Here is a 26,778-nt window from a genome sequence, read left to right on the forward strand (position 1 = left end):
AATACCAAACAGTGTGGGAAGGCTTTGAACTAACTTTTAGTCTTTTAGAATAGCTGCTAATGTTTTCTCAGGGATAGGTAGTAGTGTTGTGTGTCCTGGGCAGCAGTTGGCGGAGGAAGTGGGGGGAAATCATCACTGGGAACTCTGTTTCTGTTTGGACTTAAGGACTAGTACTGGTACTCAGCTGGTTGTTGTCTGGGTCTAAGGGACTGGTATTTAGCTGATTGTTGCCTGGGTCCAAGGGACTCATATATAGCAGGTTGTTGACTCATATCTGCCTTGTAAGGCCCTGTGTTTCTTGGCGGCAGTACATCTTCATACTCGAGAACATCAGAGGCAGCACGCCCTGGTCCTGAGTTTCTGGCATTCAAGAATTCACTTGTGGCCAGGTCCCCACCCTGCCATGTATGATCATGCCCACTGATTGTGGCAATAGCCGAGGCATTACTGAAAACAACTGGGGGAGCTGGGCCTGAGGGACGATTTTGAGTCTTCCTCCTGCACCAGATTGTGAGGATGATGCCAACAACGAGGACAGTGCCTGCTACTGCACCACACACAGAGCCAATGAGAACAGGCAGGGAGAAGCTGTGGGCAGGTTGAAGTTGCACTGGTGTCACTACAGGGGAGGTACCAGTTCTGGCCACTGTAGTTACTGGACCTGTTGTTGCCACTTTCATTGGGATGTCTACAACCAATATGGCAGATGTTGAGCCAACAGGACTTGTTGCAGTACAGACATACAGACCAGCATCTGCTACAGTAACATCGGTTATGGTGATGGTACCATTCACATCCACAGTCACCCTCCCTCCTGACTCAACAGTTGCATTCAGTCCAGATGGAAGAATGACTGTGATGTCTGGTGTGGGGATTCCTGAAGCTTCACAGACCAAATTAAGTGTCTCTCCCTCTACCACTGTTTTATTGTTACTCCTCCCAAACCTCACTATGGTTGGTTCTTCACAGGTCAGATCTTCAGGTCTGATGTCTTGAAGCTTTTCCCAGTGAAAGTTACTCGGTCCTTCACATGTGATTTGGTTTTCAAAGTAATGAGACCCGGTCATCTCTTGCCTGAAGGGAAGCATCCTACAGTCACACTGCCAGGGGTTGTTGTCAATGATTACAGCAGAGAGTGGTGACAGTTCTGCAAACATCTCTGCTTTTAAGACTGTAAGCCTATTGTGCTGTAGGTACAAGATTCTCAGTTGTAAAATTGAATTGAAAGTTCCAGCCTGAATATCACTGATCTCATTGTTGTTTAAGTCAAGGTACCATAATTTTCCCAGCCCTGTAAACATGTCAGATCTGAGGTTTCTTAACTTGTTCTGGTACAGGTGCAACTCTAGGAGTTGTGGTGTTGAATTGAAAGTTCCAGCCTGAATATCACTGATCTCATTACTGTATAAGTGAAGGAACCTTAAGTTTCCCAGCCCTGTGAACATGTCAGATCTGAGGTTTGTTAAGTTGTTCTGACTCAGGTACAACCATCTCAGTTGTTGTATTAAATTGAAAGTTCCAGCCTGAATATCACTGATCTCATTATTGTGTAAGTAAAGGTGTCCCAAGTCTCCCAGCCCTGTAAACATGTCAGATCTGGGGTTTGTTAAGTTGTTCTGACTCAGGTACAACAATCTCAGTTGTGGTGTTGAATTGAAAGTTCCAGCCTGAATATCACTGATCTCATTATTGTACAGCTGAAGGATCTCCAAGTTTCCCAGCCCTGTGAACATGTCAGATCTGAGGTTTGTTAACTGGTTATTAGCCAGGCCCAAGTTTGTTAGTTGTGGTGTTGAACTGAAAGTTCCAGCGTGAATGTCACAAATATCATTATTGTCAAGCTGAAGGTTCTGCAAGTTTCCCAGCCCTGTGAACATGTCAGATCTGGGGTTTGCTAACTTGTTATTAGCCAGGTGCAAGGATTTCAGTTGTGGTGTTAAATTGAAAGTTCCAGCGGGAATGTCACTGATCCCATTACTATCCAAATTAAGGGTCTCCAAGTTTCCCAACCCTGTGAACATGTCAAATCTGGGGTTTGCTAACTTGTTCTGACTCAGGTACAAGGTTCTCAGTTGTATTGAACTGAAAGTTCCAGCAGGAATATCACTGATCTCATTATTGGACAGGCTAAGGTGTTCCAAGTTTCCCAGCCCTGTGAACATGTCAGATCTGAGGTTTGTTAACTTGTTGTTACCAAGGGATAAGGTTGTTAGAATTGGTGTTGAGCTCAAAGTTCCAGCCTGAATCTGAATATCACTGATCTCGTTATTGTACAAGATAAGGTTCTGCAAGTTTCCCAGCCCTGTAAACATGTCAGATCTGAGGTTTGTTAACTTGTTCTGCTGCAGGTACAAGATTCTCAGTTGTGATGTTGAAATGAAAGTTCCAGCCTGAATATCACTGATCTCATTATTGTATAAGTAAAGGGTCCACAAGTTTCCCAGCCCTGTAAACATGTCAGAACTGAGGTATGACAGGCGGTTTCCTTGAAGATCCAAAGTGATCAAATCTGACAGGTCATAGAACGTTTGGCTGTTGATTGTGGCAATTCGATTGTTAGTTAGATCTAGACGTGTCAAGCTTTCATACTGTGAGAAATCAGATCGACCTAATGTTGTGATTAGATTATTTCCCAAATCTAAGTGAGTGATGCCTGTTGGCAGGTTCTGAGGAACACTAGTGAGGTTCTGGTTGCGGCAGTATGCAGTAGAACCTGTAATGCTGCAGGAAGCTTCTGTTGATCCAAACACCTTCAGGATGATCAGAAGGGATAACAGCAGCTTTTCAACCATGCTGTTCTCTGTGCCCTGAAGAAGGGTAGAAATTATTTCCAATAGAGAGTAAATATAATTATGTATAACATTAGTCTTCTTTTAGACACAAAATTTCCACTGACAAAATTTTCTCAATTGAGATTTTTGTTGTGACGAAATTCTCATCATTTGAAAAGGATTGTAGTGTGTCCTCATAGACATTTATCATCAAAACAGTGATATTTTGTGTGCCCTGACATAAGACGGATATAAATTGTTACAATAATTTTTGTAGATGTCATAATAATATGTATTACACATTAAGCTTTTTTAGATACATGTACTATTACAAAATTTCCTCTCAATTTTTCCCAAATGAGAAGTTTATCAAAACAACGATATTGCCACCTGATCATATTCATGAATCAAGTATACTATTTATTAGTTTGTCATTAAACTTTCAAATGGCATCCTTATTAGCATGATTTGCATGTAACACTAAATTTATTTCCCACTATGCAGAAGATCATAAAAAAGTCATTTCCCACTTATTACGATAGTCATAGTTGTATAAAATACTACATGTATATAGTAATAAGAATGCCTCAATTTGAACAGTTTCAATTAGTCCTTCCTAAGTTACATGATTATATAATTATTATGAGGTTATCCTTCTTGAAAACAAAGATTTTTAGTACTGATTGTCATACCACCCCTTGACCAGTGCTGCAATGGTACAGCCACATGCCATGCAACCACCCAAGTGGGAAGGAAGGAGGAAACATATAGAACTGGCCTCAATACATTTTGGTCATGAAATCAATTCAAATAAAAACGATATGTAACGGTACCTATTTTTCAATTTATCAACACATGAAAAATGTTCTCCAGGATATGACAGAAAGAGCAGAAACACGTCAACTTGGTGATTGAAAAAATGCATGTTTCCATAGTGACTTACATTTGACGAAGTGAGGAGTATTTTTTTAAATGAAAAAAGCCCTTCTTTTTGATACCATGAAACAAATTTTGTTCTTAAGAGACAGGCAGGTTTCGATCACACAAAAGTTTCTTACAAAACTAGAAAAATAGTCTTATTGTACTTTCACTGTCTTTAAGAAACAATCTGTGTTTTGAACTAACCGCAGTTAGACTTCATATACAGGATTGTACAGCAAGGATATATTGACCCATATTGTCTAAAAAAAACCTTACCTGTGACGTATAAGCTTGACAGAATATATTTAGCCTTTCTTGCCAAGACGTGAAAGTCGTTTCTTCTCAGTTGTTCCTGTAGTGTAAGACGCAAGAATGAGCTTTGGGTACCTGTTCCTTGATTTAAATTGAGTTACTGTAAATGCATTTAAGTTTGCATGGTTTTTATTTCACGTTGGGGAGAAAATGGAGTTTTCGCGGTGGTTTTAAGTTCGCGTTTGAAACAATTATACTATAGTAGGATTACAGTAATACTAGGGGGGCAAAAAGCTTTGCGGTGGTTTTAAGTTTGCGCTGAAGGTTCACCGTGAAAACCGCGAACATAAAACTACCGCAAATGTTAATATGAATCGCTCTTCAACAATCTAATTAAAAAGTTAAACAAGTTTTTTTTATTGTCTAATAATGATATTGCTAACTAAAGGAGTCTTACCCCCTTGCTGCTCCCTGTCATACCTGTACCTGTGATTCTATTCAGGTCTTCCTGACAAGGAAATGAGCAGAAAAAATCGATGCTGGCGTCATTTCGTTGCATTTCTTGAATGTTATCAGTTATCAGGTGTATTTTTTTTTTCAAGCACATCGTAGCTAACAAGTTGCCCCACTCAAAGTGTTAATTTATGGCCAAAATATCACAAAGTTTGAAATTTACAAAAATACAACATACAGTAACAATACCAGGTCAATCCCAAATTCCACAATTCATCTGGACAATGTTAGCTTTCTTTACAAGCAGCACGGTCCTGAACATAAGACAAAGATGAAGACTTACCCACAGATAGTGTCCTGAAGAAATCTTCAAGTCAATATCCTACAGACTGAAATGGCATTTAGTTGGACGTCTGGTCTGAAGACATAAAACAGTCAAGGAAGTCGCACCTGTGCCGTTCGTACCTGGCACAGAAAACCCTGTAACTGCGCAGCTCGTTTCGCCTTGCACAAAAATTCCCCCCAAGGGCGGATACCTTGACTGCTCTGTTCGCATTGGTGAAGCTCTGGTATGTATACATGGGAGGAGCTGAAACTCATACCCGTGATCTTGACAGTTGGGGCAATAGCTAAAATTAATGAAGTGTTTTTGTTGAGGATGGAAAACAAATCTCATTTAGTCAACTTATGACAAGCTTTACATTAGAATAATTGGAAATATAGTTACAATATAGTTATAATAATAATATATAGCCTTACTTGACGATCAAAATGTACGAATGAGGGAAAACAATATAGCCCCATTATTAAAAGAACGACTGTTATATAAACCTTAGCATGACTGTTAGGTAATCAAAAGGAAAATGATATTATGAGTTGTAAATATGCAATTTTGTAAATTAAAGGTATATACATGGTGTGTGCCAGCAATTTTTTTTGTGTATGAGCCCCCTGCTGTAGTGATTGCACAGATTTGTGTGGCCCAAGGGCTCCAGAAATGGAGATGGGCGCCACCCTATTCACCATCTGGTGTGTTTTTTAAAACTGTCACCTGGGAGAATGTGGCGCCACATGTTTGAAGTTGGAAGTTGATGAAATTTGAATTGTACATTTTCCTGGTTACAAAATTTAATGAAAATGATAATTTTGATCATTATATCAATGATCGATAAATCAAAAGGATCACTTAAGTTACAAGAGAAGTTGTCACTTGCAGTCCAATGCTAAGAAGATTACAGAACATTTCCATTGAGTTTTTCACAGACTTTATTGCCTGCATTTGAATTCACACTACATCATTATATCAGGCATCTTATGAAAATGATGTGATAAAAAAGTATCAACCTTACACGTCAAACTTTATACAATGTTTTATGCTACAACTAATAGTATGTAATCATAGAGCATGTCAGATGATGATGAGTAACATTTGATCGACTATATAAAATGTGACCCATTTAGAAGTAGGGTAAGATATTCTTTCATTACATACCAGGGGTTTTTCTAGAAAAATTGAACAAGAGGGAGCACACATAGGCAAGGGAGCGAATTCTATGTATTTATTGAAGAATCTATTGCTGAGTGACGGCTGTATGCTGGATAATAAGCTAAAAGCTAAATTCAACAAGGGGGCACTGGGCTGAAACAAGAGGGTGCAGTGCCCCTCTTTCCTGATTTAGATGAACCCCTGCATACTATATACATGTATATAGACCATATCAGAATCCTACTGTACATGTACTGTGGAAAGTTTACTTGGTAAATTGCAAGTTGATCCTGATGCGAATAATAATGTTAGTGAACATTGTAGGCATGCTAATAATATTCTAAATATAAAGACAAGCTGCAGAACTTGAACATTCCAGATTCAGAGCTATCCAACTCACAAACGATTCTGTACATGTAGTACAATACATTACATTGCAAAAAACAGCAAAAAAACAAGAACAGATATCTGCACTGGTATAGATATTTCATAGCTTTACACAAAACAATCTTGAATATGATCACAGTCATATATTGAGGTTGAATTGTACAATGAAATTCAATACATATTGTATTGACATTCTAATATCAAACATGTAAGCATTAGATTCTATTCTTTAACAACCTTGATGTATACATCATGTATAAATCCATGGACCACAGTGTTGATATGAGAAAAAGATGACAGGCTAAATTACTGGTCAATATTATGTAATATGTACATCCTTGACAGCAATATATGATTTTTTAAAACTTCTTTTGCAGGTGCATCATTTATAACTGTGGTTTAAATGTTGACAGGTGATTGCTTTAAACTGGTTATTGATAAACAATATTTATATAATATATCTAATATTTATCCATCAATCTATACCTCAGTCTCAGTAGTCATTACTACACTTAAAAAAGGTTATCCATTTAGTCCCAGGTATATAAGCTTTAAACTGGTTATTGATAAACAATATTTATATAATATATCTAATATTTATCCATCAATCTATACCTCAGTCTCAGTAGTCATTACTACACTTAAAAAAGGTTATCCCAGGTATATAAACCCCATTTAGTCCCAGGTATATAAACTTAAGGTTCTTATAAACTAACCAGTTTCTTCATTGATATGGTTAATTATTAAAAGATTTGACATCTTGCACATGTATTGACTTACATTGTTCTACATCCTTTGATTATAGACCCATATAATGATATGGATGATACTGTGCAAACAACTTAGATCTAATTATAATGATCATCATACGTAATCCTGCATAATACATAATTCTGCATAATACACAATCCTGTACAATCTAAAATCCCATACAGATCATATATATACCATACAAACAACTTATTATACTTCATTTAGAATACACAGAATACTTAGTATAAACAGGGCATTTCAGTTAGACTGCTTATTGCTGAAATATTAGGATAAGCATCTCTGCTTTTTCAAATTATTCCTTTTTTAAAATCTTTTGTTTGGCTGGATAAAAAACATCATTTTAACTATCAATTGACCTGAAAATGCTCATTTTGTACAATAATTTTTTTTGCAATTCTACACCACAACTTTCAAACTTTCTGCCAGACATTATGCAGGCCTTCAATTTGTGCCTAGTACTTGGACTTAAGAAAACATAACATAGCATTTTGAAGTTTTTCTCAAGTTTTTGTCCCTCAGCTGTTTTGGGTTATGACTTTAATTGAGGAAAAACTTCTGATAGATTTGGGGAATCATGAATCGTCAGGCAGAAGGGATGTGTAGGTGTGCTGCTGCTCAAGGGGTTCATTCCTCAGTTGTTGGTAATGGTCTGAAGTATCAGCACCATGGACAGCTGCTGGGTCATTTTGGTTGTCCTCCTGTGTCTGATTATCAGCCGAATCATTGTCATTCTCATGCCTTATAACCTGTGGGGCAGCTGCAGCATCTTTAGCAGCTGCGATCACCTGGCTGTTCTCACATTTGTTTGGCTGTGTGTTGTCTTTTTCGGTGTTAATGTCAAAAGACAGACAATCATCCGTGATCACCTGAACAGTTTCAGCATCTTTAGCAGCTGCTATCACCAGCCTGTTTTCATACTTGTGGGACTGAGGATCATCATTTTCAGTTACCCACTCATCTTCATTTTCATCCAAGATACCCTGTGGACCAGCTGCAGACTCTTTAGCAGCTGCGGTCATCTGGCTATTCTCACATTTGTCGAGCTGTGACTTGTCTTTTTCAGTAACTACAAACGACAGGTAGTCATCTGGATCCATGATTACCTCAGTCTACAATTTTTTCAGTATCTTTAACAGCTGCTGTTGCATGGCTGTATTCATACTGAGGATCATCTTTAACTGACTCATACTCCTCCTCATCCATGACTCCCTGTGCAGAATCAGCACCATGTGCAGCTGCTGACCCATTCTGGTCATCAGACAGTGGACCTGACACATTTGAGTTTCTAGGGGGAGGGGAAGGAGGTATAACCTCATATTCATGTTCAAACCTGTCAACCTACTCTTTGTGGTCTGCAATGTTATCTGTATGTGGTTTTTGTGACAGAGGAATTGCATCCTCATACTCCTCTTCATCTGAATTTGAGCTCAAATGAAAACGTTTTGACCTGGTCTCCTTGTGCCAGATTGTGAGAATGATGGTAACAAGTAGGGCCGTGATAACTACTGCACCACACACACAGCCGATGAGAACAGGCAGGGGGAAGCTGGGAGCAGATTCAGGTTGTTTTGAAGGTACAGAGGTATAGAGAAGGGGTATGGAGACAGTTGGAGCAGATTCATGGTATCCAGAGCTGATTTTGTTTAAGGTGCTGGTCATAGCAAGAGGTGAAGATACTGGTGACCCTGTAACAGTTGTCACTTTCAGCTGGACATTTATAACCAGCGTGGCAAATGTTGAGTTAACAAAACTTCCAGCAGTACAGATGTACGAACCAGCATCTGATGCAGTAACATTGGTTATGGTGATGGCACCACTCACATCCACAGTCACCCTCCCACCTGACTCAGCAGTTGCGTTCAGTCCAGATGGGAGAATGACTGTGATGTCTGGTGTGGGGATTCCTGAAGCTTCACAGACCAAATGGAGAGTCTCCCCCTCTACCACTGTGTTATTGTCACTCCTCCCAAACCTCAGTATGGTTGGTTCTTCACAGTCTGACATCAGCTCTTCAGGACTGATATCTTTAAGCTTTTGCCCATGGAAGTTACTTAGTCCTTCACATGTGATCTGGTTTTCAAATGAATGAGACCCAGTCATCTTTTGCCTGAAGGGAACCATCCTACAGTCACACTGCCAGGGGTTGTTGTCAATGTTTACAGTAGAGATTGATGAAAGTATTGTAAACATCTCTGCTTTTAGGGCTGTAAGTGTGTTGTTCGACAGGTACAACCATCTCAGTTGTGGTGTTGAATTGAAAGTTCCAGCCTGAATGTCACTGATCTCATTACTGTAGAAGTTAAGGTTGTGCAAGTTTCCCAGCCCTGTGAACATGTCAGATCTGAGGTTTGTTAACTTGTTCTGATACAGGTGCAACCCTCTCAGTTGTGGTGTTGAACTGAAAGTTCCAGCCTGAATATCACTGATCTCATTATTGTACAGCCGAAGGGTCTCCAAGTTTCCCAGCCCTGTGAACATGCCAGATCTGAGGTTTGTTAACTTGTTCTGATGCAGACCCAAGTATGTCAGATGTGGTGTTGAACTGAAAGTTCCAGCCTGAATATCACTGATCTCATTATTGGACAGCCAAAGGTCTTTCAAGTTTCCCAGGCCTGTAAACATGTCAGGTCTGAGGTTTGTTAACATGTTCTGAGACAGGGACAGTGCGTCTGTCAGTTGTGGTGTTGAATTGAAAGTTCCAGCCTGAATGTCACTGATCTCATTATTGTGCAGGTAAAGGGTCTGCAAGTTTCCCAGCCCTGTAAACATGTCAGATCTGAGGCTTGACAGGTGGTTCCCTAGAAGATCCAAATAGATCAAATCTGACAAGTTATAGAATGCCTGGCTATTGATTGTGGCAATTTGATTGTGTGTTAGATCAAGACGTGTCAAGCTGCCATACTGTGAGAAATCAGACTGATTTAATGTTGTGATTAGATTATTCAGCAAATGTAAGCGAGTGATGCCTGTCGGCAGGTTCTGAGGAACACTGGTGAGGCCCCGGCTTCTGCAGTCAGCCCAGGAACCTGTAATGCTGCAGGCAGCTTCTGTTGATCCAAACACCTTCAGGATGATCAGAAGGGATAACAGCATCCCTGTCAGCTTTTCACCCATGGTGTTGTCTGTGCCCTGATGTAAGAATACTGTCCAATGATTAGAACAAAACTCTGTATACACGATGTACAACATGAAAGCACTCTTCTTTTGCAATATTTTTTAAAAATAAAGTTTCTCAATGACATGATGACTTATCATTTACCAGTTACAACATTGTAGTGTGTACTCATTAATCAACCCATAGGAATCTTTGTTGGGATAATTTAGAATTAAGTCCTTATTCACTTTCTAACATTCTAGCAATTTCTTTACTTTCCTAAAGTGCATGGTTTATCATGAAGTTATCCTTCTTAAAAACAAAGATTTTTAGAAATCATACCACCCCTTGACCAGTGCTGCAATGGTACAGCCCAAATACCAAACAACCACCCAAATGGGAAGTAATAACTATAGAGCTTGCCTGAATGATTTTTTTTTTAGCCAGCGGTCACTACGGAGGATGGTACTCAGGCTATCAATTCATAGCAGTTGTAGAAAATTGATTGAAATGAAAACAGTAATGGTACCTAACTTTGATATTAATATCAACACATGAAAATACTAAATACATTTTCCTCAGGGTATGACAAAAAGAGGCAAAACACAACTTGTCTATTCATTTGGGAAAATGCATGACTTTTTTGTTTCAAATTCCTTACTGGCTTACATGTATAATGAGGAGTTAATGTTTTTTTTAAGAATGAAAAGATTTAGCCCTTCTTTCTGCAACAACTTCAAAGAGTAAATTAAAACCCCAGATTTGATTACATCTTTAAAAACTAGAAAAATACTCTTTAAATTTGTTCTTCACTGTAAAACTATCTGTGTTTTGAACATAATGGCTTTAAAAGACTTTTACACAACTTACACAATAGATTTGCATGGTTATTAAGTCAACAAAGATGATAGACCAATGTTGTCTACAGAAAAAGAAAAAAACAACAACATACCAGTGAGGTTTAAGCTTGACAGAAATTTTTGGCTGTTCTCAACAAGTGGAGAAAGACTTCTACTTCTTCTAAGAACTGTTGCAGGACCTGTGGAATAAGACATAGGTTTGTGTTTGGGATAGCTGTTCCTTCATTGCATGTAACACACAGCTTTGACATAATCTTGCTTTACTGAATAATCTTACTTTGTACTTTGTTTTTTATTATCTTATAGCTTAATAATAATAGCTTACTTGGTATTGGCTTTAAGCAGTCTTAGACCATGTTCATACTAAGTTGTGCAAGTCGCATTCAGAGCCAAATGGCCCGAGTTGCATACATGTTTTGTACTTCCACACCTGCAGGTGTCTAAAGCGCATATCCAACAGCTACCAGTTGATCCAACAGTTATTATAATTATAATTAAGACAATTTAGGATGTCTTGAAGTAGTCTTTAAAAGAAGATTAATTCAAGACAAAGTTTTATGCCAATAGTTCAATTAGCTAACTGTAACATTATAATAGTAACTAAATGTTGTTCGTCTTATTATTAGCGACTTAGTAATATATATGAACTCAGTGGGTCTTACACATGCACTTATGCTACTCCTGGCATACATACTAAGGGTATATTTATTCTATTCCCATGTGTTTCTGACAAGGAAATGAGAAGAAAAAAATAAGTTAAACATTCTTTTTGGCTTAATTCTGTTGTATTTTCTTCATATTTTCAGTCATCGGAGACAACAGTGGTCATTACCTTCGTCGACGAAGTTTCGTCGAGAAGGTTATTCGATGATGCTTGTCTGTGTGTCTGTTAGTGAACAGAATAAGTCGAGAAGGCCTGGATGGTTTGTTGTCGTAGTTGGTGTGTCGGTGTGTATGTGGGAAATCTCAAGATGATTAGATTTTGGGCGAAGTGTTTTGCATAATTAACGAGAAAAGTGTAAAAATGTGTTATATTGTATGCTGAAGTATGTGTACGTGTTGGCTGTGTTGTTCCAAGGCGTCATGGATAGGGGTAGGGGTCATGAGGGGTCATGTTGAAGGCAGGAAACGTCAGTTACACAAATTGGCTGTCAGCCAGCTGTAGGCATTGGTAAGGTAGTCTCCAAGCAGACCTATGGGTTGGCTATAGCAGGGGCAGGTTTTGCTTCAGACTTGGAAAAGGGAATTACTCAAGAAGGGCTTGGTGGATGGTCATAAATTTTTGTAAGTACATAGCTTGAGTGCTGATGTACATGATTAGATACTTATTATGCAAATCAGTATCTAATTTGCATAATTAATGAGGAAAGTTTATACATCCATCAATTTCCATGATAGGACTCTCAAACATGTGACATATGTAACTGAGGAAGAGAGAAATATTAATAGATATCAGCTTTGCAAATGAGAACCTCATTGACATAAATAATGAGAAAAACTATAACTCGAGATGGTCTTGATGGATGGTCATGATTTTTGGTATGTAGATAGCTTACGTGATGCTTTGTATGATTGGATGATAATTATGCAAATCAAATTCTAACTCGCATGATTAATGAGGCAATTTTAAAAATCTGCTGTGTTCCATGATATGACTATTCAAATATGTGACATTTGTAACTAAGGAAGAGAGGAATGTTGATAGATAGGAAATATGCAAATGTGGGCCTAATTAGCATAATTAATGAGAAACTACTATAATTCCATACTAGTAAATGACGGCAATTTCATACTTGTGGCATTAGGAAGTTGTGTGAATGTGAACACCATTGAATCAAATTATGCTAATAAGGAGGGAGCTTATTTGCATAATTGATGATAAATGTTAGCATAACCTTCTTTGTTAAGCTCATAGTCATAACAAGGAGGTTTGGACAACTTATGTTATTTGGGTGAAGAGGATCAACTGGTATGATTGATGATTGATTAAAAACACTCCTAATACGTCAGTCATAAAGGTCAAAATCATTTGACGAAGGTATGAGGTCGTAGAACTCTTGTTACACATTAGTTGTCTCTTAAAAGTGCTTATTTACAGATGAGAAGAAATGTAAAAAAAACTTTCATGTACAAAATAAATCCATAATGTACAATCCCCAAATTGCACAATTCATTCTAAACGAATAGCCTTCCTTTCAAGCGGAAGAGTCCCAAACATAAGACTTACCCAGAGACAGTTGCCTGAAGAAATCTCCAGGTCAATCCTACAGTGAGACTGAATTAGCCTTTAGTTCAACTTGGAAGGGCGTACCTGGTTGGAAGACTTATAAAACAGTCAAGGAAGTCGCACCTAATGGCAGTGGTCCCTGGCACGGCAAACTCTGCATGTAACTGCGCAGTTTGCGAAAAATGCCACAGCTTGGATAGATCTGAGGCCCTTCTGTTTACATGGGCAAGACTCTGGTATGTAAACATGTCAAGTTCATGTCATCCACATCTGGAACTTTCAGGAACTTGGGATAATGCGCTACACCCCCCCCCCCCCCAACTGACAAACAACATCTGGTTACTGTTTTACTGTACTAGAACAACAGTAGCTAATTGAACCATTGGCATAAAACTTTGTCTTGAATTAATCTTCTTTTAAAGACTACTTCAAGACATCCTAAATTGCCTTTACCTCATTAACATATCTATTCAGAGTTTTGGTATAAAACCTGGTGTTCTCAGAGTCTATGTGGGCAAACACTCCAGAACCTTCCATGCAGTAGGTGTCTAGCTAAAAGTCTGGATTTGAAGGAATTGACAGTCTCAGCTGCTACCACGTCCGCAGGAAGGCTGTTCCAGAGGACTGTTGCAGTTATATAGTCACTGACGAAAGACAGTGGATGCTGTCTGAAACGTCTGACTGTTTCAAAATTTTATCCAGTAACTGTTGCTTGAGTAATTATTTTTGGCGCATGTCATTGAGTGCTTTCATACTCAGAAACAAATAGTTTGTCTTGTCAGATTGCCAGGTTCCGCACAGTGCAGTGTGCTCTCAGACTGTCCTTTCTCACAAACCTCAGTCCAATTCAATGCAAAGAAGAACAAAACATTTCTAACTCGCTGAGGTTACAACAGACACTGCTAGCTTGGGTGCTATTAAAGACTCCACAGGCTGCTTTAACATTGAGTGCTTTAAGAGTGCTTTCTTGGTAGCGTGCATAGTCCAGTGCATGGTTAGCGATCTTGCCTCTGGAACTTAAAGAAGCCCCAGGTTCGATCCCGGCTGTGTCGCTCACCGGAAAGGATCGCAGTCCTTAGGATGGGACGTTAAGCCGTGGTCCACTGTTAATTGTGCTTGTCGAAAAGAGCTAGCTTAAGGGGAATTTCCCTGGTACAATGAACCTGTAAATACTGTACATAGCGTCTGTCTTCTCTGTCATGACCAGTGGAAGAGTAGCTCATCTGTTCATTGAGTTCTTTAATGAGCTAAACTGGTTTGAGATCACTTTCCTTTCCCAGAAACAAATGTTTTGCTCTTGTTTACTCCCAGGTTCCACACGGTGCACTCTGCCCCGACCTTCACAGCGATGGGCACGCGGTACTTCTACCAGTTCAACGTGTCGCTGTGCGGCAACAACGGGATCGGGGAGGCCTCGTGTCTGGACAACATCACAGCCGTAGAGGGACAGGGGAGCAGGGTAAGGCTCACTTTTTTCTTCAAGTTTTCTTTCAGTTGATGACATTACCCTGGGTACCATCCTCCGTAGTTACCACTGGCTCTCGCCTTCTGTGGCACTTAGCAAGTGAAAAGATAGAGCCTGCAGTATCTACGGAGGATGGTACCCAGGCCAGGCAATGATGATGTGTGACTGTTTTATTTTTTCCCTTAATCTGTTCATCTCATTTAAAAGGCTTTTGTAGCAAACATACATCTTTAATTTCATTTAACAAAGTGACAGATAGACTAACTTAAAGATAACTCATTATGCTTTAAATTTTAGAACAGATATGTGTTGTATGTTCAATCTGTTAGCTAAAATTGCTGCAGCCTTCTCTGCACTCCTCAGGCTGTTTAAATCTTTTAATTTCCATTTCCTGATTATGAGAAGGTATAAGATTAGTTAGAAACAAGATGTATTGTTTCTGCAGCCATGGTATATAAATGTACTTTTTAATTAATGTTAACCAAACTGCTTGTTGTATCCTGTGCAGCCAGGAGAGGTTGGAGACGTGGTGAAAGGCATGGTGTGTCGCTCCACCATCATCCCTACTAACAACAAGGGCATCGCTCAGGTCATCTCTGCACAGCCCGACAGGTAAGGATCAATCAATCAATCAATCAATCAATCAATCAACCAGTCAATCTCTCAATCAATCAAGCAATCAATCATTATGGTCCAATCACCTTTACTTGGGCTGCTTGGTCCAGTGTGATATAAAAGCTCATTACTGAAAAAAGAATGATTGTGAAAAGCTATAATTTGACTTCCTAGCTAGCAGTCATGCAACCCCTCAGTCTTCATTTCATGAACTATTAAGAATCCTGTTCTCAAACCAACACACTCTGGTGAAAACATTTAACATTAAATTGATATTTAACCTGTTCCCCAGTCTTGGGGACCGTCTGCTGAACGTGACCCTTGCTGGGGTGAACAACACGGGGACCGCCATGTCCGAGATGGTCGACCTGTTCGAACCGGAGCAGGACGGCATCCACGACCTCATGTTCGAGTTCCAGTCCGAGAAGTGAGTCATGGGGGTATACTTGCATGTGTGAGAAACTTGTGGTCCCTGTGTATCAGTTTCTGTAGATTATAGACTTAGTACAAGGCAAGCTGTCATCACTATACCCTGCCTTCTTGTTCACGTCAAGGGCTCAACTCAAGAACAGTGTTTAAGAAATTCAATATTGCATGCTACGCTGAACCAATCGTCCGTCAGGATGAAAAAGGAAAAAGGAAGACTTAATAATTATTATAGTAAAATTATTATTATTTTTTTGTCAGGCTCATACCATGTCACAGTTTTTGCATCCTCAGATTTTGATGTAGCTAAGCTGTAGAGATTGATCTAGACTAGTGAAATAGGAATTAAACAGGAATTTAAATCTATTGATAAATACATAAGATTATATACAATCATGTAACCTATAATTTGAAACAGCAACCTGCAATTTCGTCAAAGGATTTTTGAGATCGCAGAAAAAAATATTATTATTATTAGTAAACTGCATTCAATTTGGCAGGCTGAAAAGTTATAGAGACTTTATCACGAATCACAATTTTTTTTAAGAGAAGAAAAAAGGGATTTCATCCCCTGTATTACAAGTTTTACCATGACAATGTCTAAATATTTGTTAATGCCATCTGTTGCACCTGTAGGTCCACCATGGCGTGTCCGGAGGGCCGGCGTACCCTGATCTACCTGCGCTGTGACTACACCCAGACTGGGGAGGGGAAGATAGAACTGCCACGCAACTGTCCCACTGGCACATGTACAGGTATGCCTTTCATTGTAACTTAAGAAAACTGCCAAGTCTTAAAGGGATAGATCACTTCTTCCTCAGGTCTTCTCCACTTCACCAGCAAAATCTTGAAAGATCATTAGAAAATTCAACAGACACAGTTGAAAATGTGGAAAATTAAAGTTCAGAAGATTTTTAATACAATGTTCAATGCAAATTTGCGTTTGTCTTTTACATTGAAATTAAGATTTCCAAATTCTCTTCACTCTCTCACCCATTTATAAAGTTGGTCAAATAATCTCTACTTTCTTTGAGTTTTTTTTTTCATATTTCTATTTAGTAAGCAAGAATTCCCTGATGACGGGACCCTGTACTTCAAAATCATGTTAAAAAAAAATGGAAAAAAATTTGATGTCCTCTGGTGGGCCACTTTAAGACATAAGTCACCGGAGGCTATTAACACACAACAAGCAACTCACATGAAATTGTTATTCTGGGTCAAAGTTAAACTCAGTAATTTGCAGCACAAACAATTTGCACCTACCCAAATTTTCGACTGACCAACTCCTGCCTTTGTCAACTTTCATGCAGAATGACTTCTACCAAGTAAACACAGATAGCATCCGTAGTCCAGTGGTTAGCGATCTTGCCTCTGGAACTAGTAGAAGCCCTGGGTTCGATCCCGGCTGTGTCGTTCACCTGACATGCACGCTACCAGAAAGGGTTGCAGTCTTAGGACGGGACGTGGTATACTGTTCACTGTGCTTGTAGAAAAGAGCTAGGGGAATTTCCCCTGCACAATGAACCTGTAAATACTGTACAATAGCGTCTGTCTTTTCTTCCAAGACCAGTGGAAAATTAGCTCATCTGTTCATTGTTCATTTGAGCTAAACTGGTTAAAAAAAAACTTAAAAAAAACAGAATGAACTTTCGAGTTGTGACTGTCATGTCGTTCTTGTCTGTCCCACAGGATGTGACTTCCACTTCCTGTGGCACACGCAGCAGGCCTGTCCGCTCTGCACGGAGAGCGACTTCACCAGCATCGAGGGGCAGTGCAAGGATGGACAGGAGGTCACACAGTACCTCTGGACACAGACCGAGTACAGGTACAGCTGGTGTTTGTTTGTTTGTTTGTTTGTGATGTTCTATTGAGGGGCAGTGCAAGGATGGACAGGAGGTCACACAGTACCTCTGGACACAGACGGAGTACAGGTGCAGCTGGTGTTTGTTTGTTTGTTTGTTTGTGATGTTCTATTGAGGGGCAGTGCAAGGATGGACAGGAGGTCACACAGTACCTATGGACACAGACCGAGTACAGGTATGGCTGGTGTTTGTTTGCTTGTTTGTTTGTGATGTTCTATTGAGGGGCAGTGTAAGGATGGGAAGCAGGTCACACAGCACCTCTGGACACAGACGGAGTACAGGTACAGCTGGTGTTTGTTTGTTTGTTTGTTTGTGATGTTCTATTGAGGGGCAGTGTAAGGATGGGAAGCAGGTCACACAGCACCTCTGGACACAGACGGAGTACAGGTACAGCTGGTGTTTGTTTGTTTGTTTGTGATGTTCTATTGAGGGGCAGTGTAAGGATGGGAAGCAGGTCACACAGCACCTCTGGACACAGACGGAGTACAGGTACAGCTGGTGTTTGTTTGTTTGTTTGTTTGTGATGTTCTATTGAGGGGCAGTGTAAGGATGGGAAGCAGGTCACACAGCACCTCTGGACACAGACGGAGTACAGGTACAGCTGGTGTTTGTTTGTTTGTTTGTTTGTGATGTTCTATTGAGGGGCAGTGTAAGGATGGGAAGCAGGTCACACAGCACCTCTGGACACAGACGGAGTACAGGTAAAACTGTCAGCATGATTGTTCGTTTTATTAAGCCATGGTGGTGGAACGCTGGTATAGATCCAAGACTGCAACCTGTGTATGGAAAGCACTTAGACAATGGTTCTAAGAAGGAATTATTCAGTCTGGTTCTGACAAATGAGCTCAATATACATCCAAAGCCCAAATAACATTTTAAAACTTTTTAAAGTCTTTTTTTATGCAACTGTGAGTACTTTAGCCATCTCTGTGCACTTCATTGGGATGACTTGCATACAAATGTACTACTTGACTTTAATTTGGGAGGGAGCCTCTCAAATGACAAGCTACACACACACACATGTAATATGTATTATTCTTCATCCAGTTAAACAAACTAGGGCCCTAGGACTAACTTCTAACTTTTGTGCATGTACGGTATGGCGTGGTGTACATGTGGTGTGGTATGAAGACCTAGTATTTATTGTGTGTTGTGTTCCAGGACCTGTCGTGACGGTGTGGCCCTGCCGGCGACCAAGACCAAGAAATGCCATGTTCTCTCCATCAGGGATCCCATGGTGGGTAATAGGACTAGATCTGTGTGAAAAAAACCTTAAGACTAGATCTGTGTGAAAAAAACCTTAAGCCTGCAGAGTCTTAATAAAAGTCTTTTAGTTCTCCATTATATTATAATCTACTGTCAAATCTGACTGGTTCTATAGTGACCACTCAAGGGACAAGAAAATGGTCACAGTAGACAGGATTCAATGCTTTAATCAATCAGAAAAATAATACAGAGGTGGACACTAAACTACTGATGATGATGATGATCCACTGTATTCTGCGGCTCGGAGGTTGTGGAAACAGCCTCTGGCTGCATTCAGTCTTTCTTCATTTCTTTCCACTGTGTCTTCTTTTCTGCGAACAGCCGTAGCTCTCTGAGTTTCTTTGCTGTTCTTAGGTTTCCCATTCCTTTGTTATACTACTGTTTGACTACAATACATCTAAAAGTGTTTGACAAAAAAAGAGTTGGGCTATATAGGCTTTAATTTGAACCCATGCATGCTTTATTTCTTCATAACAATTCTTTTTTTCCATATTTAAAGGGCAAACAATGTTGATTTAATTTGAACTCATGCCTTGGTTTCATTCATTTTAGTTTGAAGGCAATCCTTTTTTTTTTGGTTGTACCCTAAAAAAATGTTGTTTGTCCCCTCTCCAGGTCCAGATCGGAGTCGGCCTGGCGACCTGTTGCTCCATCCTGCTGGTCTGTATGCTGGCCTACTTCTGGAGGAAGAACAGGAAGTAAGTAACAACCTTGAACCTTTAACTGGAACCTCTTAAGTGATGCCAACACTGGGAACGATGGGTTCTTCTTCTCCACTCGGCTCTGTCCTCCATCTGAGTGAGCAAAGTTCTGCATCCCTTTTCAAGTTGTTGATGTAGGTTGTGCATTGTCTGCCCTTTTCCTCCTTCGCTAATCATATTAGGCCAGCAGGTATTCAAGTAATGTCAGGGACAGCTGCTATACAAATGGACAAATGTATGTCAAGTTCAGTGTTCAGGGGAACTACAGTACCCCACCAAACCAGGGGAACTCTCCAAGGTCGTTTCTTTCTCTGATTTCTCTCCTGTTTTCACCCCCCTCCCCCCCAGACTTGAGTACAAGTAAATGCAGCTGATGCAAAACTCCACCAAGCCGGGAGAACTGCCCAAGGTCATTTTGCCCCCCTTCCCCCCAAACTGGATTATAAGGACAGTTATGTACTGGCTGATGTTTTCTCTGATTTCTCTGCTGTTTTCACCCCCCTCCCCCCCAGACTTGAGTACAAGTACATGCTGCTGATGCAGAACTCCACTAAGCCGGGAGAACTGCCCAAGGTCATTTTGCCCCCCTTCCCCCCAAACTGGATTATTAAAGGACAGTTATGTACTGGCTGATGTTTTCTCTGATTTCTCTGCTGTTTTCACCCCCCTCCCCCCCAGACTTGAGTACAAGTACATGCAGCTGATGCAGAACTCCACTAAGCCGGGAGAACTGCCCAAGGTCATTTTGCCCCCCATCCCCCCAAACTGGATTAGTTATGTACTGGCTGATGTTTTCTCTGATTTCTCTGCTGTTTTCACCCCCCTCCCCCCCAGACTTGAGTACAAGTACATGCAGCTGATGCAAAACTCCACCAAGCCGGGAGAACTGCCCAAGGTCATTTTGCCCCCCTTCCCCCCAAACTGGATTATAAGGACATTTATGTACTGGCTGATGTTTTCTCTGATTTCTCTGCTGTTTTCACCCCCCTCCCCCCCAGACTTGAGTACAAGTACATGCAGCTGATGCAGAACTCCACTAAGCCGGGAGAACTGCCCAAGGTCATTTTGCCCCCCTTCCCCCCAAACTGGATTAGTTATGTACTGGCTGATGTTTTCTCTGATTTCTCTGCTGTTTTCACCCCCCTCCCCCCCAGACTTGAGTACAAGTACATGCAGCTGATGCAGAACTCCACCAAGCCGGGAGAACTGCCCAAGGTCATTTTGCCCCCCTTCCCCCCAAACTGGATTATAAGGACAGTTATGTACTGGCTGATGTTTTCTCTGATTTCTCTGCTGTTTTCACCCCCCTCCCCCCCAGACTTGAGTACAAGTACATGCAGCTGATGCAAAACTCCACCAAGCCGGGAGAACTGCCCAAGGTCATTTTGCCCCCCTTCCCCCCAAACTGGATTATAAGGACATTTATGTACTGGCTGATGTTTTCTCTGATTTCTCTGCTGTTTTCACCCCCCTCCCCCCCAGACTTGAGTACAAGTACATGCAGCTGATGCAGAACTCCACTAAGCCGGGAGAACTGCCCAAGGTCATTTTGCCCCCCTTCCCCCCAAACTGGATTATAAGGACAGTTATGTACTGGCTGATGTTTTCTCTGATTTCTCTGCTGTTTTCACCCCCCTCCCCCCCAGACTTGAGTACAAGTACATGCTGCTGATGCAGAACTCCACTAAGCCGGGAGAACTGCCCAAGGTCATTTTGCCCCCCTTCCCCCCAAACTGAATTACACTTACGTACACATAGATAATACAAGGAGAAAGCTAGGCGGTTTGGGGCATGTGATGTCTTTAATCTGTGAAACTGCTCTGTGGTAGAGGCTTATAATGGTTGTACAGAGACATCAACGGCCAAAGACTGTGGTCTTGGCGGTCACAACACAAACTGTAATGTATTACGTACAGTGTTGGTAAGTTTAAACAATTTTATGAGTTCTTAAGATACAAGTTGAGATTGCAGCAAGGGCGGGATGGTGGTAACAAACAAGGGAGGCGAGCCAGCCGCACGAGGCGGCGGATTTCACGTTGTGAGCGTGGCACGAGCGGAGGTCAGAGGTCGCTTCCTCCAGCGTAATTCCCTACGATTGGTCCAGACCAATCCTACTATAATTACACTTACGTACACATAGACAATACAAGGAGAAAGCTAGGCGGTTTGGGGCATGTGATGTCTTTAATCTGTGAAACTGCTCTGTGGTAGAGGCTTATAATGGTTGTACAGAGACATCAAAGGCCAAGCCGAGGGTAGTGAGGGCCCCAAACCGCGTAGCGGAAAAGTAGTTAGTTGTAGTAGTAGTGCTGAATCTAAATTAGAAGGTAGCTATAGATATTCAAGTTCATAAAAAAGTGTCCAAGGCTGGTGAAGAACGCGCCGCAGGACGTCACCGGCCGGGCACTGTCGAACAGCGTAGAGACAAACCGGAAAGGGTACGTCGGCGTGAGTCTCTAACTTAGTACTGTGAAGTGGGCCGTGGGCGGGTACTGGGGGTCTTCGGCACGCAGCTGGAGCTGGTCTTGATGAACTGTCAATCTAGCTGTGCTAAACTACTCTAATCTATTCTACTCTACTGGAAAGAGTCAAGAGTTTCGGGTGTGCGTGGTATTCCAGGCTGATGACGATCTCGCTGCAGGACGCTGCCGCGGACTCCGAGTCGGAGCGGAAGGTTAAGTCGCATCGACGTGGAGTGGGGGGCCTTGAGTACGCTGCTGTAGATGCACACCGCATTCTTGTAGACCGTGTAGGTACGGGTGGAAAGGGAGAAGGGCGTGCGATGAGGAATTACCGCTCGTGGAAGCTCGTGGATAAGTTGTTAGGTTCGCGAGAAGAAACATGGCTGCTCAAATCACGGGCCGAAGTCTCGCGAGACCCCGCCTCAAGGGCGGGAACTGAGTGAGGGAGGGGGGCTGTCGGTCCGATCGTTGTAGACTCTCTGTAAATACGCTATTGTGGGACGGCAACCTGCAGGTTTCTTGGCAGGTTCGTGTGCCTCGGCAGTTGGGAAACGTCGCACGGTAGGTTGAGAGGCTTGATGAAGGCTCAGAATGTATATGTCGGGGAAACTCACACGGGGCAGGCGGGTGTGCAGTCCCAGGCTGATGAAGAAACCTCGCTGCAGAACGCCGCCACAGATTACGAACAGTGTAGAGACAGCCGGAATCAGTCTTCGGGTGAAACTCTAGCTTAGAACTGCGAATCCAGGTGGACAACGTTACTGGGAGTCCCCGCACGCTACTGTGGTTGCACACCGCGGCCCTGCGTTAACATTGCAAGGGAGGCGAGCCAGCCGCACGAGGCGGCGGATTTCACGTTGTGAGCGTGGCACGAGCGGAGGTCAGAGGTCACTTCCTCCAGCGTAATTCCCTACGATTGGTCCAGACCAATCCTACTATGATTATAAGGACAGTTATGTACTGGCTGAGGTTTTCTCTGATTTCTCTGCTGTTTTCACCCCCCTCCCCCCCAGACTTGAGTACAAGTACATGCGGCTGATGCAGAACTCCACCAAGCCGGGGGAACTGCCCAAGGTCGAGTCCTGCATGGACGACGGGGAAGACGAGGACGAGGTCATCTTCAACGAGGGCGGGAACTCCGCCTCCACGCTCTTCAACAAGTTCAAGAACAAGATGCAGTCCAAGATGGCGGTGAGTTTTCTAAACACCAGTATTGTCATTAGTTACAGGTGTGATGGCCTCGGATAGCCTACAGAAAATTATACAAATGCTGCTTTCTTCATGTAGCACTTAGCACTTAAAGGCATCCAGAGCATTTTATCAGGCTTGAAACTTGAATGAAAAAACTCCAATTCTAGTCATTCCTACACATAGTAAGTTTCAATAACACTTTACCGTTACATATCGACATTAAAGGAGCGAAGATACGATGTCGTTGTGTGGTGAGAAATGATACAAGATTCAAGCCCTAATAGACTTATCCCGACTGTCCATCACAATCAGCTAGCGGTTTGACCAATGAGAGAGTGACTGCATGTCCGTCAAATATTTGCATCTTTATGTTCTAATTTTTTACGTTTTGACGGAGGTGGGTGGAGCTATGGTATCGGTCTATTTACACTAGGCCCGTGAAACTAAAATATCACCATGTAGCTTATTTTTGTGCCGCTTTTGAACACTTTTGATAAGAAATCCGCAATTCCATAAAGATTGCAGCAACTAGAATATTTCAAGTTTTCAAGTCTCATAAAATGCTCTGGGTGCCTGAAGAAAATGAGTATGGTAGTTGAATACACTATCCAGTACCAGTGGACTAGCCACTTGCTGTAGTGGCCTGTGTGGCCCAAGAGATATAGAAAATGATGAAAGCCATATGAGAAAAAGGAAGAACTTAAGGAACCAAAAAAAATCAAGTAAAACAGACATGAATAAAGCACAGGCAAAATTGTTTTCCTACAGACCAGTTTTGTGTGTGGTCTTTATAGTAAAACAGTTTTTAAGTGTGATTCCTGCATAATTAAACTAAGTGTACATTTTTCCCTACAGGGCGAAGGGGACAACCCGTTCGAGTCTATCCAGCTGACACCAAAACAACAGCTCTCCAACATATGAGAAGACCCCCCTAACAAGATTCACCCCCCCCCCACCCGACAGCGAAGACCCCCCCTCCACAACTGCTGCTACTCCAGCTAGACTGACTCCTACTTCAACAGTACAACATCGTCCTCTCCAAGTTTGCAATGTTTCTGCTCTTAAAACTTTAAAATCCAATTCCAAATAAAGACCCTCAGAGTCTATTTGAAATTCTGGTGGGAACATTTGAAAATACTTCCTTTCTACAAAATATCCGATGGAATTAATCAAATTGTTGGTAAACATTTACACAGTATGTGTAGCTAGATAGTTACAGTTTAGTACATATTAGGTAGCCTCGAGAGCATTCCTTATGTGTCTTTCTTAAAAAAGGAACTTTGTCTACCTTCTTTATTATGTGTTTAATTATCTGACTACTTGCCTCTAAAAAGTTCCCACACTGAAATTGTTATTTGCAACCTATGACCAAAGTCGGTAATTTCAAGAAGCTGGTAAGCTTGCCCAATGAAGCTCTTCTCCCAAAAATCAATAGGAATTGTTTGTTAATTTTTTAGCACTTGTGCAATGGTGAGATTATCTTTTCTTGGAACAATCATATCATTCTTTTCGTTGCAAGATTTTCAAAACATTTTTCTTGGTTGAAATTCTTTTGATAAAAACAGTCATATCTTGCTGCTGATATCTTTGTGTAAATTAAATCTGCCAATTAAGAAATAATGACACATCAGAAAGTAGATGATAAAACAGGGAATTTCAAAGATGAAGTCAGACAACACACTGTCAATCACAGTAAAATTTCTTGTCATATAGGTTGAGTTTTCTGGGAATGTACCTGTCAGGTGGTGTGATTTTTTTGTATATTGTGATTTTCCCAACACAGTACTAGTTATTGTAGCTTTCTATGTGTGACGGGATTGAACATAATTATAATGTATGATCTTTTCAATCATTCCACAAGAAAAGTGTCAGGGACACAGTCATGATCACTGTAACAAGGATTTTTTAAATTTTTTTCACAGTTATGATGATGATGTTATGTATGTATACCTTAGATCAATGGTGAATGGATTTGTATATATATATTTTGCATAATCAGATAATTGTTTGACCACAAGATAAAGGGTTTTTGTATATGTTGGGTCCGTAATTTTGGTGGCCTATATGATATAATGGTGATTTCTTATACATGGATGGTATGTTATAATTGTATGCTAGGGCTTCGCACCATTGCTTTCTTGGTTATAATGGAAAGAGATTTTTTAAACAATTTTTACTTTTGACAACCTCAAAAAGTTGACCAGACTACAGCCAGGAGTTGGAAAGATTTGGCAATAAGATTTTTGCATTTCTTTTCCATGTAAACTTTCATGTATTTCAAAATGTATAGTTTATTTTCAATTTTGTTCTTTGCCAACTTTGAAAAATTGACCAGAATCAAGTTTTGGCAATAAAATTTTGCACTTTTTTGTACTTCAAATTTATACAGCGTAATGACCCAAGAACCAAGAAAGCTAAATGGTTTCGCCTTGCCTTTGAGTAAGAAGATATTTAATTTGCATATCATTTGTTTAATGTTTTGATGTTACTTGTAAGGGAGAATATCTGGCTACGTTTCTCGAAGGTAAATTTGGTGTTTTGTTGTGAAATTTCGTACCACTGTTTGTGATTGAGTTGTGCAATAAGGACTTAGGCTTTGCAAGATGCAAGAAGATGCTGAATTCTAGTTGATTAACATTCCAAGTAAAAAATTTTCCAAGATTTGCCACTTAAAATTTGCATTGCTCTTTAGAAACCCAAAATAACTTGCACTTAGTAACCACTACAGCCATATATATAGGTAGGTAGTCGACGTGGTTGTCGTCGGGGTCATAGCGCCCGGCGGTATATATATTTCATAAGCTAGAATATGTTGATACAAATTTGTCATTCCAAGTAATAATGATTTTGCATGTAATGTGTTTGGTATACTTGGCTTCATTCCTATATGTGATCAGCATTTTGAATTCTTGATGTTTTAAAGTGAATACTAGGCTGTGGTTTTGCAATGACATTCGTACATACAATTTTAGTCGTGGTATGCCAATGCTATATAATATATACATTGTGTTTGGACATAGAGTAACATGTAACGTTATGTTTGTTAACTTGTTAGTTTATGTACAAGCTTAGGTACATTCACTACTATGGAATATACACAGTATAATGTACACAAAAATGTAGTTATCAGGATTTAACGTATTTATGGTATTCAGATAATGTTTATTCGGGAACTTCACTGTAAACAGAACATTTGCTGGAAGTACTCCATATAGTCACTTATATGTAAACTAGTTATTATAAAAACAATCATTTTGCACCTTAAGTACAATCATTTCTGTCTTTGCCGTCAAAGTTGGATCCAAATTTTGTTTTGTACTATGTTTCTTTTAAACGTTTCATATCAGTCTAGATTTATCATTGTTTGTTATAAACGGGTGATAATTTTCTTGGTGTGCTTTAATACAATAAATGTGGTATGGTTTAGACTTGTGCTTGTTTTATTTTCTTATCTTTAGTCAAGAAACTCATACACATTGATCAAAACAACAACATACCATATTCTGAAGTAAGAAATTGAATTTTCAGTAAGATCTGGACGCATGCATGTATTCAGGGAACGATG

At 40.5% G+C, this 26,778-nt stretch overlaps 2 protein-coding genes across 6 annotated transcripts in view; one reads left to right on the top strand and one right to left on the bottom strand.

Moving 5' to 3' along the window:
• LOC136434367 (endosome/lysosome-associated apoptosis and autophagy regulator family member 2-like) overlaps positions 1-26,641 on the top strand; it is a 44,132-nt gene extending 17,491 nt beyond the window's left edge. For 2 of the 5 annotated variants that reach the window (XM_066427149.1, XM_066427152.1), the window contains exons 18-27: positions 14,537-14,684; positions 15,199-15,302; positions 15,598-15,732; positions 16,368-16,486; positions 17,421-17,521; positions 17,628-17,662; positions 18,755-18,830; positions 19,475-19,557; positions 23,036-23,213; positions 24,069-26,641. In XM_066427149.1, coding sequence (XP_066283246.1) covers positions 14,537-14,684; positions 15,199-15,302; positions 15,598-15,732; positions 16,368-16,486; positions 17,421-17,521; positions 17,628-17,662; positions 18,755-18,830; positions 19,475-19,557; positions 23,036-23,213; positions 24,069-24,134 — 1,045 coding nt within the window. In that variant the 3' untranslated portion in view covers positions 24,135-26,641. Of the gene's footprint in view, positions 1-14,536; positions 14,685-15,198; positions 15,303-15,597; positions 15,733-16,367; positions 16,487-17,420; positions 17,557-17,627; positions 17,663-18,754; positions 18,831-19,474; positions 19,558-19,908; positions 19,986-20,714; positions 20,776-23,035; positions 23,214-24,068 lie in introns of those variants that run through there. The other 3 variants (XM_066427153.1, XM_066427154.1, XM_066427150.1) reach the window with 3 other exon arrangements.
• Positions 6,950-11,172, bottom strand: LOC136434369 (leucine-rich repeat-containing protein 15-like). Its single transcript, XM_066427155.1, has 2 exons — positions 11,091-11,172; positions 6,950-10,173 (listed from the first exon to the last, which is right to left on the bottom strand). Exon 2 carries the CDS (start codon positions 10,156-10,158, stop codon positions 8,383-8,385), a length of 1,776 nt encoding a protein of 591 aa, XP_066283252.1. The 5' UTR covers positions 10,159-10,173; positions 11,091-11,172; the 3' UTR covers positions 6,950-8,382.
• Positions 26,642-26,778: the final 137 nt, after the last annotated feature.

This window comes from Branchiostoma lanceolatum, chromosome 5 (assembly GCF_035083965.1).
Source record: "Branchiostoma lanceolatum isolate klBraLanc5 chromosome 5, klBraLanc5.hap2, whole genome shotgun sequence".
NCBI classification, from domain to species: Eukaryota; Metazoa; Chordata; class Leptocardii; order Amphioxiformes; family Branchiostomatidae; genus Branchiostoma; species Branchiostoma lanceolatum.

Bases quoted from the DNA above. Each gene is read 5' to 3' on its own strand.
- LOC136434369 (XM_066427155.1), bottom strand. From the start codon at position 10,158: ATGGGTGAAAAGCTGACAGGGATGCTGTTATCCCTTCTGATCATCCTG.